This window comes from Brassica napus, chromosome C2 (assembly GCF_020379485.1).
Source record: "Brassica napus cultivar Da-Ae chromosome C2, Da-Ae, whole genome shotgun sequence".
Taxonomy (NCBI): domain Eukaryota; kingdom Viridiplantae; phylum Streptophyta; class Magnoliopsida; order Brassicales; family Brassicaceae; genus Brassica; species Brassica napus.
This window is the reverse complement of record NC_063445.1, coordinates 29,561,306-29,576,392: the sequence shown is the minus strand read 5'-3', so window position 1 is coordinate 29,576,392 and position 15,087 is coordinate 29,561,306. Positions and strand designations below refer to the sequence as shown.

The 15,087-nt window shown below is 34.2% G+C and overlaps 2 protein-coding genes across 2 annotated transcripts; one reads left to right on the top strand and one right to left on the bottom strand.

Annotated features, from left to right (window-relative positions):
* The first annotated feature begins 102 nt into the window (after positions 1-102).
* On the top strand, positions 103-11,710 carry LOC106412616 (ethylene-responsive transcription factor ERF084). Its single transcript, XM_013853537.2, is given in 2 exon segments — positions 103-11,454; positions 11,457-11,710. Coding segments are annotated over 2 exon segments (888 nt in total). The 5' UTR covers positions 103-10,718; the 3' UTR covers positions 11,609-11,710.
* Positions 11,711-13,792: 2,082 nt separating this feature from the next.
* On the bottom strand, positions 13,793-15,087 carry LOC111204422 (probable WRKY transcription factor 64). Its single transcript, XM_048747467.1, has 3 exons — positions 14,722-15,087; positions 14,518-14,640; positions 13,793-14,446 (listed from the first exon to the last, which is right to left on the bottom strand). The coding sequence occupies exons 1-3, from the start codon at positions 14,955-14,957 to the stop codon at positions 14,029-14,031; spliced, it is 777 nt and encodes a 258-aa protein (XP_048603424.1). The 5' UTR covers positions 14,958-15,087; the 3' UTR covers positions 13,793-14,028.

The window sequence follows — 15,087 nt, the reverse complement described above, 5'->3', positions numbered from 1 at the left end:
TTTTGTAAAAAAAATTGTAAATACAGATTTGTTTTTTCAAAACAAAAAATCTTAAAAAATAAAAATACAATTTTATATTATTTTAACATATAAATATATAATTTATATTACTTTTGAATATTAATAATAATAATTATATTTAAAACTAAAATTACTTGCGGATCATGTAGGTTACTTGTAAATTTCAGCGAGACAGGTGGAAAGTCGACTATTTTCTTTGTGGATTATATAGATTGGATTTTTGAATAAAAAATAATCTTAACATGTGGTGTGAGGGTCAAACATGGCGGATTTGACCTGTTTCCCAGCACTATACAAAAACTACAAAAAAAAATTTAGTGTTAGATTGGAGACACTGAAGTCCCTTCCATCAGATTTGTGGTAACTGTAGGTATGGTATCAAATGGAATGTCCAAATACTCTTTTCTAGACACTGATGTTTAACCTAATTAAACTTATGCTATGACCAAACTTAAACAGAATCATAACCAATTAAACTGCCCGAAAATACAATTAAAAAATTTTAGTGTTCGATTGAAGTCACTGAAGTCCCTTATATCAGATTACTGTAGGTAGGATATCAAATGGAATGTCCAAATAATTTTTTCTAGACACTAATGTTTAACCTAAGTAAACTTATGCTATGGCCAAAATTAAAACAGAATCATAACTAATTAAGCTGCCAAAAAATCATATTACTAAACTAAAAGTATTAAATAGGTTGCGGTTCGGGATTTGGTTTTCTGTTTTTCAGTTCTAGAGATTTAGAAACCGTTTGGTTATTTACAAAATTCAGTACAGCTTTGGTTCAATTATTTTGATTTTCGGTATGGTTTGATAGCAAAGTTGATAAACAGTTAATATCCAAAAATTTGGGTCTAATTTGGTTTCAGTTCAATTCCAGTTTTTTCTGATAACTTCAGATAATATGGGTATAAACATCAAATAATTTGGGTTTTTCAAATTAAATATAGAGTAATTCAGCTTGTTCAGATAAAAATGTCGGATAAAATTCAAATAATTTTAAATATTTTGGTAAAAGAATATTTGGTTAATTCCAAAAAATATGACATGTCTAGATATTTATGAAATTCAGATTGGTTTCGGTTATATTGGTTGGTACAATTCGGTTTTTCGATTCCAGATAAATTGTCCAGACCTATGTATGTCTAAGGGGACCTTATTGGAATAGGGGTTTGAGAAGGTTTTGAAGATTTAAGTTTTGGTGGAATTCATAGAGGTTTTAATTGAATTCAAGGATTCTGTTGGGGATTTAGTAGGATAATTTGGTAGAATTTGGTAAGATCTGTTTTTAATATTTCAATAATAAAATTAACCATTCAAACTATTTTCCAACACCAATTTATTTCTTCTTTCTCGATGCCCACCTTTGTACACCGAAAGAAGAGTGAACAAGTCTCTATTATGTTTGCAGAATTGAAAGTCTCCATTATATGATGAAAATTTAAAAACGTTGTTTCAATAGTTCGGAGAGTACAAAAAGGTTGAACATATTATGTTGGACGCATGGGTCAAACTTGGACGCAAGTCTGTCCCAAAACAAAAAATTGTATATAATACGAATAGCATGATCCTAACCTCTATGTTTTCATTCTTTGGCTCTTGCATCTCCATCGTCTCTTTTTGGTGAGACTGAAAAACACGCCATATGTTCTGGATCTTCAGCTGAAGTCTAGTCCTGAAACTAAGCCATTTAAGGAGCAAGTTAAGTTAGCCATAAGCAGCTTTAGTAGTTCGAACGCTGGGAATGCAAGCAAAGATCGAGGATAACTCCTATGTATTCGCAGTTGGCGATAAGAGGAGATGAGGACTAATTAGTTACTTCCTTATATAAAGAATCGGTGATATCTAACAATATTGCTGAAGCAGAAGCGAGGTTGCTTACTTCATTATATAAAGAATCGGTGAGTTATATATAGCTAATTACTTATACCCTTTGAGGTCTTCGAAGTATATAATCCAGTCCAAATACTGATTTCTAATTTACAGGGACGAAATGCAGATTCCATTGTGTCCTTTCGAACAAGGTACATGCACAAAGTCTCTTCTTCTAGATTGGTTAAAGCCATTATGTGATAAATGCAACTAATCATTCCTATTCTGATCACTGTTCCTATCTGCAGTGATCTTTTCATGAAAACGTTCATCGAATCTCGAGAAGAAATGAAAAGCAAGCCGAAGTTAACAAGAAGAATCTGGAGAAAGAAGCAGTTAAGGATAAGCCAATGTAAAAGAAAGACCATGCTGACAACGAATGATGTTAACCTCCAGATCCGTAGACATTGAATGTGATGAAAGGTCGGGTCTTTAACCAAAGACTCCAGGGTTTCAGATCGGTGAAAGCTTTGTTATATTGTTCCCAGTGTTGCACATACCAAAGAAGAGCAGAGAGATCTTTCCTATATCATAAACAAAGTTGACTGTTTATTTCAGTTTTGCAAAGATGAAGACTCAAGACAGAGGAGATGAAACTTTTTTATCTTGAAGAGCTTTCCACTGGAAGTATAGGAACAAATGGTATGTCGAGAGGTTTTGTTCTCTGTTACGGTCAATTTCAATCCTTTTGTATTGTTATTGTAGCCATGCTCAGACCAAACAAAAAACTCAAGCTTCGTCTTCCACGCAAGGATAGAACGAAGAAGAATAGAGGTTTTCGAATAATCCAAACCATCTCTTCTCGTTGATTTTCTTTTTTAAATACCATCTATGTAGATGGTATTCTTTCTTATTGAATTTAAGGGGTAAATGACGTTTTCTAATAACCCAAAAGAACTTTTTATGAATCCTATTGATGAAATCATATTTTCCAATAAGAGGAGATTTGATAGGATTTCTATAAATGCTATATCCAATAACCATAGATTTGTAAAGGTTTTTATAAATACCATATTCAATAAGGGAGGATTTGACAAAATCCTATTTTTTTATGAAATCCCTAATCCAATAAGCCCTACTAAATGTACATTTTCTTGACCACGTGTGTTCTTTCAGCAACGGGGCATAGAGGCTCTGTGTTCAGCTCAGAATCTAGAGATCTTGGAGCTTGTCCAGTGTCAGGAAATAAGGGACGAGGGGTTGGTTCTAGTGAGCCAGTTTCCTTCCCTCACTGTGTTGAAACTATCAAAGTGTTATAAAAAAAAGAAACTATCAAAGTGTTATAAAAAAAGAAACTATCAAAGTGTTTGGGAGTTACAGACGACGGGGTAAGACCACTTGCTAAGACTCACAAGCTGGAATTGCTTGCGGTTGAAGGTTGTCCTCAGGTTTCAATAAGAGGTGTTAATGGTATCTTTTAATTAGTCAAAGAAAAAACGTCTCTATCTTTTAGGTTAGCTTGTCGTGAATGTATTGAGATCACATCATTCGCTTTATATCACATATACATGCATATACATATTACTCTTGTGAAGTGTGAAATATTCGCTCTTGGTGGTCAGAAAATTACTAATGCAGGTGTACGTAAGCTGTAGGCTTCATGCATGAACTAATTGGCTCTTCCTATTAGTCTTTAGTAAAATGACTTATGGGTAATCGATTTAATTGTGGTCAGATGGTCAATTGTACATATATCTAATCTCAGTTTAGTTCAGATTTAGGAGTTTATGTATCTCTTGAGAAAAGCTAGTCATCTATGTATGTCTCTTTATGGATGATTACTGGGGTTTTATTGGTTGATTTTTGGCTGTTTGTATAGAGCAAAGATGTGGTATGTGTTTGACCCCTAATGGTTGTATTTTGGTATTATATGCACTCTAATCTCATAGTTTCAAATTGCTTAAATCAATATAATTCCTTTTGAGGAAAAAAATGAAATAATAATTATCATCATAAACATTTTCTCTTTAGATCTTCATTCACTACACGATTGCTTAATAGCTGATGGGTTATCTAAATATAGCTTCGTAATTAAAGGTAAATAATATCCAGTTATTCTGAAGATTTTTAAGTTTTTTTATAGATTTTATTCTATCGTACGCATTTTTATTACAACGTCACAGCGCACGTAACTGGTTTGATCCTTTGTTCAACTGGCCTGACTTCACCTGACATGTTAAAGATCTTATGTCGGTAATAACATTCACCATCTCAGTTCTGAACTGTTCACTTCTACACACCCAAAGATACTCATTTTCTAATATGAAGATGCTAGAACATAGTCTTGCTGTAATTTGTTCGATATTACAGCTGGGATATAAAAATGAAAACATGATAGAACATTAGAGGGTAGCGGATGTTTAGATAGTTGTATTTTTTTGAAAATTTTGGTAACATTTGTGAATGTCTACTAAAACACTGTCTTTTTTGTCTGTGTGTGAAATCTGCATTGTCAAACAGATTTTTAAGATCTATACAGTGGCTTGTGTTAAATTAGACGGAGTTCCAACGTAAAAACAATTAGTAATAAGTGAATTGATCCATCTATTGTATATTTTATTTAGGATCTCTTTCAACATCCGATATGAAAGATTTTGTTTTTAATACGTTTTTTTTTAGATGATGGTTCTTTGAATGCCAATTTTGGAATGTTCAGGTAAAGACCGATGGACCAACATTAGATCATATAGTGTGTGGACTGGCTATGATACTATGTAAGCTAGATGAGTTTTCAACGTAAAATTAATGGTGATAATTGGATTGGTCATAACTCTTTCGATGTAAGAGCATATATTCTCACACTTTCCTTCACGATCAAGCATGGAAAATCGCAGGGATAAACATTGAGTAGCTATGATATCATGTTGATATCTCATGATGTTAATAGTTTTTTAACATATATTTATTATTCATATTAGTGTTTTGAATTGCATTTAGGTGTCTACATTGCATATATTTGTCCATTTATGTGCATTAGGATCTAAAGTGCACACTTGAGAAGTTTGGGGTGAATGCGTGAATAATCAAGACTTCGAAGACCTGTTTTGCAAATAAGCAAGAACTCACCATTGGAGCTCACGAGCTTTCTACTCCAAGCCGATCCGGAGCTTGACGACACGGCGAACTTCGACCCGACGACGGCTAAGGCTGGGCTGACAATGACGTGTGGTTTCAGACCGTCACGGAGGAGAGCTCGACAAGGAAAACAAAGACGAGACTGAAGACTCACGCCAATGGAGGTTTTGGGGAAGAAGACCATGACCGGATTGGAAGGTACGACGGCGAAGCTTGAGGCCACGGTGAAGACCGAGCACGGCGGAGGACCAGAACACGGATGGAGACTTGGAAGGTGGTTCACGGTGGCTTGGAGATTGATTGTGGTGGATTGCGACAAAGAGGAAGACCGCGGGTGGCCATAGCGGAGTAAGAGAGGCCGCGTTTTCACGGCAGAGACTCGGAAAATAAACAGAGAACACCGCGGGTTCACGACGCGGCTTGGACAAGGCCGCGGAAATGAGGTCGGGAGCTTGGAGATTCGCCGCGGCCAGACGTCGCGGAGGTGAGCAGCCCGCGGTTCAGTCGAGCTAGAGGAGACAAGCCGAGATTTTTGATTTAATTCCGGTTTAGTCCGGTTTAATCCTGGTTTGTGGGATTAAACCGGTTCGAGTTTTGCCTTCCTATAAATATATTTAGACCTAGAAACTTTATTTTTATCTCATTTTCTCTCAAGACTTTGTCTAAACGTGTAAAAGCTTGAATCTTTTGATAATCTAAGGAAGTACTTCATCTTATATTTGTGTTTCTCTTGCTCATTAACATGATCAGCCTTGATCCTTACATGAGTTTAAAGTTTCTCATGGAGATTAGTGAGTAGTGACCTTGTGATTCATGGGTTAGATAGATTAGGGTGATTAAGTGGATATTTAGGATGTTTATTGCTTGATTAACAATGTTCTATGCTTGCTAAGTGTTCTTAATGCTAGATTAGACTTGATCATTTTTATCTAGACCTTAAGCTATTTTACGCCCGGAAGGTGTTTGTTAAAATGCTTGAATGAACTTAGCATTGTCTTTTACATATTTGGCCAACGGCAGTTGATGTCCGAGATGTTTAAGTGGTTAGTAGACTTGTGATTTATGCATGCTTGAATGTGTTAGCCAACGGGAGTTGATGTTTGATGCATGACTAGCATATGGATTATTACCACGACAGTGGATTAATCTATATTGAATGAGATCTAGACCTATAGACTTGTTGATTGTTTTGTTTGAACATCCTAGATTGAACCTTGTTCACCTTATATCAATTATCATTGCCCATGAATCTATCCTTAGCATTTGATTTAATTCTTGCACTTATTTCTTGATTGGATTTGAGATCACCTTGTTTATATTTCTAGGATATTAGCTTGTTACAAATCATCCATCTTCTTTTTTGCTTAGATTAAGGAAGCTTGCGTATTCTTGGTGTTATAGATCATTAGTTCCTTGTGGATTGGATCCTAAGATGCTACAATGACACACCATTCGATTGTGGTATTATTGGCACAGTAGGTTAATTGGTGTGTGCTTAAACGCTTAATCAATTTGGCGTCGTTTCCGGGGAACTAAGTAGATTTGTCATTAAGGTTTCAAACTTTCTTGAGATTAAGCTTTATTTTCTCATGCTTTGTTTTGCTTTTGTATAGCTACCAACCTTTTATTCTAACTTTTGCTATTTTCAGTGATGGCAGCAAGCCACTTTGCTTGGCCACAAGAATAGGAAGATACACTTGAAGATCAAATTAATGATGATGATGAGCCATATATGGAGGAGCCATTTGATGAAAGTATACTCACACCAGAACATAGTGTAAAGGTGGATGAGCTTTGCAAAGAGAATCCAATGTTGACAAGGGAGGACATGGCAGTGATGCTCAGGTTAAATCTTATGTCACATCGGGCAACACTAGAAGGAAGAGAGCTCACCGGTATTGAGATAAGAATGGCTCAATAGCTCAAAGAGGTATTTTATTAGGTTCCACCAACCCAGCTGGAAGGTATATGCAATTCGACTTTAGAACTTCATTTTGAGGATATTTGCTTGCCATGTGTTGAAGAGATTGCCTCTGATTTGAATTCTCATGTGCTCATCAATGAATGTCTTGATCTAATATTTGAAATTAGAAAACTAGATGACTTGAGAGTGGAAAAGCTTGTTAGAGATCATACTGAAGTTTGTTTTGACAAGAACTATCTTTGTGCTTAAATTGATCTTGAATCTGAGTTTTTGATGCTTGATGAACCTAGACCTCTTCTTGAACTAGCTGATTTAGGGGATGAACTTAATGTTGATAGGCTCTTGTTTGAGATAGAAAACCCCATTGTCAAAAACTTTCATGAGAATAAGAACATTATGTTTTATTTGATTAATGGAGATAGAGTTGACTACTTTGTTAAAACTTCGTTTGAGCATGTAGTTGAATTTGTGTCTCCACCAAATGCTTTTGATTCTTATGATCATCTGAACCTCAATGAGCATTTCATAATTCATGTCACATCTTTAGTGAAGCTCTTCGAGGAAAAATTTGTCTATTTTCTATGGACAGTAGTGTGCTCCTTTGCATACTTGGTTCCTTGTTTTTGTAGGAGAGGGACCAAAGGTGCATTGGCTCAACCTTTTGATACTTATGATTAGGAAGCACACAAAGTCAAGCTAGAGACTTAAAACAAGCTCACTTGGGAGGAAATCTCATGTTATCCATTGTAAATATTTCTTTATCTTTCCTTTTTAGGTTATTTAATTAGTATGGTTGAGGGTTTTCAGGTTGAATCTAGACACCTTCTTTCACTTCTCCGCTTCAGCCCATGTCTACAAGTGAAATAAATCTGAGGCCAAGGGTCCTCTACCACCTAATTCAGCCAATAACTCAAAGTAAGTGTCACCCCAACCTTGTAAATATTTAGTTTTCATGTTTATTTATTTCTCTTAGATCTCTTTTTTGAGCTTACTCTCACACAAGGGACAGCGTGAAGAAAGTTTGGGGGAGAATCTACTATCTCACATTATTTTCTGTTTTGTTTACTTTCCATGAGTCTCATGCATTGCATTGTGAATACTTATTTGCATAGAAAATCCATAAAATTTTGATTTTTTTTTAAAATCTTCATGTAGTTTCACTTGATCCATTTGCATCTTTAAGATTGAGTCTAGAAGCATTTAGATTGCATTCATGTATATTGGGAAAAACCTTGTAAGAACACTTGTCTAGAACTCAATTTGACATCATATCTAAACATATTAAGTAGCTTAAGCATCTTTGGGAAAAAACTTGTAAGGGCAACATTATCGCAACGTCCCAGCCGGTCCTTAAGGGCAGGGGATCCACAAAAACGTTAGGGTCGAGGGGGAAAGTCGTTATATAAGCAACGTCCCAGTTCGTCATTCGTCCTTCGTCCTTTGATATCTCTTGCGTCCTAAGCTTCGAACCTTAAAAACTTTTTTCCAAACATGTTGTTTACTGAGTAAAATATCTCTTGATATGATCTAATAATATTGTTAAAAAAAGTGAGATGCAATCAAACAATCGTGTCTGTTGACGCCAGCATGAGTGATTAAGACTTAAGAGACCAGCCTTACGTAATGAAACGGGTGTCATTTTCAACAAGTCAAATCTACAAATCGTATTGCTTTGCCGTTGATGGTTTCCTTCTGATTTACTGGCCTTATAAAACATTTACAAGGCCAACTTTTCCTTTAGTTGATAGTCTCTATTATTAGAGTCGGGAATTATTATCAGAGATCAGGATATTATCCGCTTCAAAAATAAGATATTTAGAATGTCTCTCAGTATCCGGATAATAAAATCTCAGATCCATTAAACTCGAATTCAGATTGGATCCGAATATGTATTTTTAAAATATATTAAATATTTGATTTTATTAATAACTATATTTGATATATTAATATTTAAATATAGAATTAGTTTTATAATATTATATTTTATAATATTATATACATATATAAATATATTTATAAATCTTGTATAAATAATTAATTTATGTATTATTTTAAAAAGTCTAGAATTTTTTTTACGGATCTAAATATCCGCAGTAGTATAATATCTAAAAAGATATATGAAATCTGGATATTAGGAAGACACAAATCCGAATATTAAATCAACAAATCCGATTTTGGATCCAGATACCTTATTTTTTGGATATCTGGATCCGTCCCACCCCTACAGTTTTGATGCAAATTGTCAAAAGTATTAATTATTAATCAACAGTTGTAATAGGTTTGGGTGTTCAGTTTTCTTTTTATTGTCTGAGATATAGAAACCCTTTGGTTATTATGTATTTTGGTTTGGTTTTGGTTTAATTTAGATAACGGTGTTGGAATCCGTCAAATATCTGATAAAAAATTTGAATTTAAAATTCAATTTATATTTTTATTTTCTGGATTAAATATTAGAGATAGATTTAAATATTATGGATAAAACTATTAGAGTAATTATGTTCTTTTAGATAATTCAGATTATTTCAAATATATAAGTTTGAAATATCTGGGTAATCTAATTTTTCTTTGGTAGTTATGTTTATAACTACTATTATTAGAATATTTGATAATTTTAAAAGTAAATGTAATTAATATTTATACATATATAAACCATACTTTGGATATTTGTTTTTTGGTTCGAGTTTGGTTTTGTTTTTCGGTTCCAAAAATATAAAACCGTTTAGATATTTGTGAACATCAGCTTGGTTTTGAATTCGTTTTTTCAGTTCAATTTTCGAGTTTCAGTTTATATGCATGAGTCTAAGTTGTATGGTGACCAGTTTACCATAAGATAAAATCTTCGGATATTCAATTCTAGTTTCTTCAGATTCGGTTCAGACATAGTAACACATCGTAAATTCAGTTGAAACCGTTTTAATTTTGGGTTTTTTCCTACATTGGCTTTCGGTTAACCAAATACTTGTTTGGAATTCAAAAATACACATGTTAGTCCGCAAACTTGGAAAATTTAAACAATTTTCACTAACAAAAGTTTGGTGAAATGATGTAGAAATGGTGTTTAAGAGACAAAAAAAAATAAAAACAAATTAAAATTACTGACTAACAACTCCATACACATAAAAATATTATTTAAACTTAGAACTGAAATAACATCTTCTCAACTTCAAAGGCAAACATATTCGTAATTGAACTTCATCTGCAATTGTCATAAAAGGTTTAATATTTGACCAAATACTAAAAATATATATTAAGTTAAGTATTTAAATTAATTAGTCATGTTATAGTACTACTGGTACTTGGTTTTGTTATGAGTTTTTGCAATTTTGAATTTTTTGAATTTTTGGATATCCATATTGTTTCAAATTCGGCTCCGATAAAATCCACAATCTGAAATATCGTAGAACAAAACTCATTCGGTATTTAATCGGATCGAATTCAATTCAAATTTTTGTGTTCGGTTTATTTTTCCCACCCTTAAGTTTGTTTGATGATATTAATCACGGGAAAAAAAAGATTGAATTTAAAGAAACAAAAGGTAGAAAACTTCTTCTATGGAACTATTGAACTGTGAAAGACAGGAGCATAAATGTGAAAGATTTTACGGTCTTATCTATCAAAATTGACAGCAGTATCTTTTGATTATCTCACTTTACAAATATACTTTTACAATAAATTTTTCATGATTTTACTTACCTCCCAACCATTAATTAGTGTATATATGTAAACATCAGAAGAAACAAAATAGGAAAATAGTAAAATCTTTATTCGAGGAACTTAATTACTCCACTAATCATGTAGTAGTAGTTGTTGTTGTGCCTATAAAATGCTTCCAAACACACAATTTCTATACAAAACTCAATATATTTATATTTTTATCTTTCGCCTTAAAATGGAAAACACCGTTGATGGTCACCGTCTCCAACTTCCATATCCGCAAAGCTTCGGCGTCGAAACTCATCAAAGCTTAGAAATGTATGGGCTACACAAAGAGACGCCGTTAGTCTGCATGCCCCTTTCAGGAGCTAAAACTCCGTTTTCTGATCTCACGGTGACGGAGCCCTTTAACGGACCTGACACGTTTGATATCTCATCTCTATTCTCTCCTGACCCAAAACCCGTACCCGTAAGTCAGCGTCGGGTTATGGATGATTCCATCGCGGCAATAGTTGGTGAAAACGTACTGTTCGGGAATAACAACATAAAAGTCTCCGAGCACTTCACGGCGACTGAGACCGGAGACGGCGTGAAGCGGTGGAGGAAGACGCCGCAGAAGAACGGAGGGTTCAGAGGTGTGAGAAAACGTCCGTGGGGGAGGTGGTCGGCGGAGATAAGAGACAAGATAGGGCGTTGCAGACACTGGTTAGGAACGTTCGACACGGCGGAAGAGGCGGCACGTGCGTATGACGCGGCGGCGATGAGGCTTAGAGGGACCAAAGCCAAGACCAATTTCGTGGTTCATCCGGTCTTTCCGGAGGAGATAGCTGAGACTCAGTCGTCAACGACGGAGGGGGATAGGAGGAGGAAGAAGAAGAAGAGGGTGAACGTGAGGAAGTGTGTTAAAGTACATCGGTTGAACAATTGTTCAGTGATACCACTAGGAACTTAACTTCTTCTAGTTATGATGGAAACGTGATTAATCCCTTTAACAATCTTGAGAAAATGGGCTTAGAGGTTGATTTGAAGTTGGGTTTAGGTTTATTTAGAAACTGTTAATCACTTATTGCTTAATAGTTACGTTCTTTAATGTCTTCTTTTGTTGGGTTATTTTGTGTGCATGAATATGAATGAACTATTTTCTTTTGATTGTTTGTGAAATGTAGAGAACTGCAGTTCTTGGTCTGTTGGACATAATTCTTTTAACATGTAGTTGTCTTAATACATTATCCGTTTGTTTTACTTTTGGGGATATGACTATACATTGGTGAAGAATTAGATGAAACTGGCACTACAGTTCCAGTGACAATATAAAATATGAATTGTTGGGTCAGATAGAGGTAGTAATTAACATAGGATATAGATGCTGGGCGCATAAATCATGGGATCAGTGTAGCTTTTTTTGTGAATAGTTGAATATAGATCTTGTTTCTTCTGCAGAGGAACTGGGGGGAACTTTGGGTATAAAGCACCCGCCATAGTTTTACCCAAAAGAGGAATTCTTAAATAAAATGTATTTTGATTTTTTAATTATTATTTTTTTTTCAGATATAAAAAAAAATATACCAACCAATCGCATATCGTCACGTGGGGACCTGTAAACAGTGCAAGGATTCACTAAGAAAAAATATTTATTTAAGAATTTTAATGATTGAATCTTTAAATTTTGATGGAATCCACTGGTTATTTAATTATTTTTCTTAAAAACTCCCATTTAAAAACTCTCATTGGAGATGCTTTTAGTCTAGCTGAGACTAAAATCCACAAAAGCTGAGCAAGTAAAGACTAGTAGTGAACTTCTCTCTACCTGTATACGGTTATATACGTGTGCATAGTGTGTGAACCATTGAACATTTTGTTTCGTCAACCCATTGAAAATTTTGTTTAGTTCTGCATTTGTATTGGATAATAAGAAAGTCCTCTCCAGTCTCCATGAAACCTGGGTGAAATAGGAAAGTTATTTTGAAAAGTATCCTTAATTTATCTTTAAAAGTTTTTCAGTATTCATATGTATATAAGATTTACTGCCATTTATATATCAAAATGAGGTGAAACTATTAAAACAATGAAAAATATACATACATATATATATATATATTTATATATATTGTGTTTGTATAGTATGCAAAGTATGCGTTAATTGACATGATGATGCTTAAAATCTATGAGATGTCCTATATACATGTATGATGTATTTTGATATTCATAATATCATGTATAAAAACATAAACTTGGTAGGAAAAGTATTGGCGAAAAAAGAAAGATAATGCTATGTTTTTTTTTTCTTGTTTACTCAGATAGATTAGGTGATGGGTCCATGATCAAGCAAATAAAACTAATTTGTTAATTTCCTAAGCTGTCGAAACTTGACAAAACTGGGAAGAATTCAATAATCTAATTCAAGTGTCTCTTTTATAATTGTCTTCGAGATCTAGCGAGAAGGTCATTCGCAAAGTCATGACTCGCACAGGAACAGGCAGCTCCATAGTATTATGAGTACGGTAGTCTGCATGTTGACTCTTTACTCGTTGTCAAAATTCCAACTAGTCCATATTAGTTATCATCCATTAGTTTATTTGACCTTATGACAGAAGTAAGCAAGCACCTACGGAAAGACTTGGGAGCTTTTCATTTCTGATTAAATTTAAATGTAATCATCTTGTGGAGTGATCTTTTTATCATTTTTATGGTATAAAGCTAAAATTAGAATAGTTTAGGAGTTATTGATTTATGCATTTTAATGGATTTGGAAATCAAAAAAATCTACTGTTATTCAATATATAATTTTTTCATGTTAAAGTTATGTGTTATTGGTTCTGTAATTTATAAATCATAATTTAAATCATGTGTTATTGGTTATATGATTTATAAATCTTAATTCAAATCAAACGTTATTTCACAATATATTCACAATATATTTTTACCGTTATACTTGATTTCAGAATGGATTTTGAATGGGGTTTGAAGGATTTGTAAATACTAATATAAATAGTTAAATCTGATAGAAAAATTCCAGATTTGTAAATACTAATAAAAATTAACATGTTAGATTTAGAAACTAATAACTTATTTTTATTTATAAATCTTTTATATATTTATATCAATTTAAATATATAAACAATCAATTTTTAGTATTTTCATTTATCATCCTGAAAACTCTTTTTCTTAATTATATTATTTTATAGACCAATTTTCGACGAAAATACTCTACTAAAATAGAGTCAAATGACGCGTTTGAAGTGCTATATAAACACCCGTTATATCATTCAAAAGATAAACAGTAGTTGTCCTCAATATTTGAATCGAACTTACACATATACGTCATGAACGATGACGTAAACTAATGACACAAAAACGATGTCACGAATTATGAATCTAACACACCAAAATATAAACTATTACAAAATATAGCAAATACCATAGTATGACATAGTCTACCCTCTATGTGAACATAAGAAGAAGCTTGAAAAATTGCTTGTTCAAACGTGGAAAGGATTGTAATCGAACTCAGAAAGATCGTCCAAGAACATAAAATTTCCAGGTGAACATGGAGGAAACTGATACTCCCATAACTGTTCATCATCCACCAAAAACTCGTTACTACCACATTCTAGGTTCATGATTTGGTCCGTGCCTTCGATGATAATTGCTTCTTGTTGTTCTACTGGAACGAGTTGAGGCATAACCGAGTCAGGCATGACTTGGTCGATCTTGTCGAACCGAATCATCTTGGAACCGTTAATAATATCTTCATTAGACTGCAAAAAAGCATTAACCTCACAGATGTGTATTCCGACATAAGTTGTTCTGTACACAGAAGGACTGTTTTGGATCTGTTGCACCCTCTTTGTAGCGTTGCAGTTTCTGTCTTTGGCATAGGCGCAACGATAGTAACACCTGTAAAGATAAACTCCGTTAATAAAACAGAGCAAAAACAGAGAAATACTCTTTTTCTTATACTCTCTAACCTTTGGTGGGAAGAGGTTTTGATTTTCTTTTGGCCGTACTTCCTCCAAGAAAAACCGTCATTGCAGAAAGGAGTTGGTGAATCTTGGATGTATTGCTCTAAACATTCTTCTCCGTGGCTATTTCTGCAACATGGAATATACGAACCGATCAAATCAAACATCCCTTAATCGAAAACACGTATTGATTTTTGTTTAGTCAATTACTTCTTGGGCGATTTTTGAGCCACCACGGGGGTTGCCTTGTTCTGAGAAGACTCACGGTGTGGTTGAGGGTTAGAAGATGCAAAAAGAGAGAGAGCAAAGGAGAAGGAATCAAGAACGGTATCGAAGAGAGGCTCGGTTGGAACTGAGCTTGCGTGCTCGAGCACGGTCTTCAAGCGGTAAGCGCTTTCTTGGCCACGAAGCAGCGCCTCAACCGCCTTGTCAATACCGTGAGACATTTTTTAGTTTAGAGCTGTGGAGAAGTCCCAAGACTTGAAGAGCAAGAAGAGTTTTGTTTCAATTTTTCTGTTATTTTGAAGGTTCGTTGCATTTTTATAGACGGGGGAAAATGTGGAGGGCGAACCATTG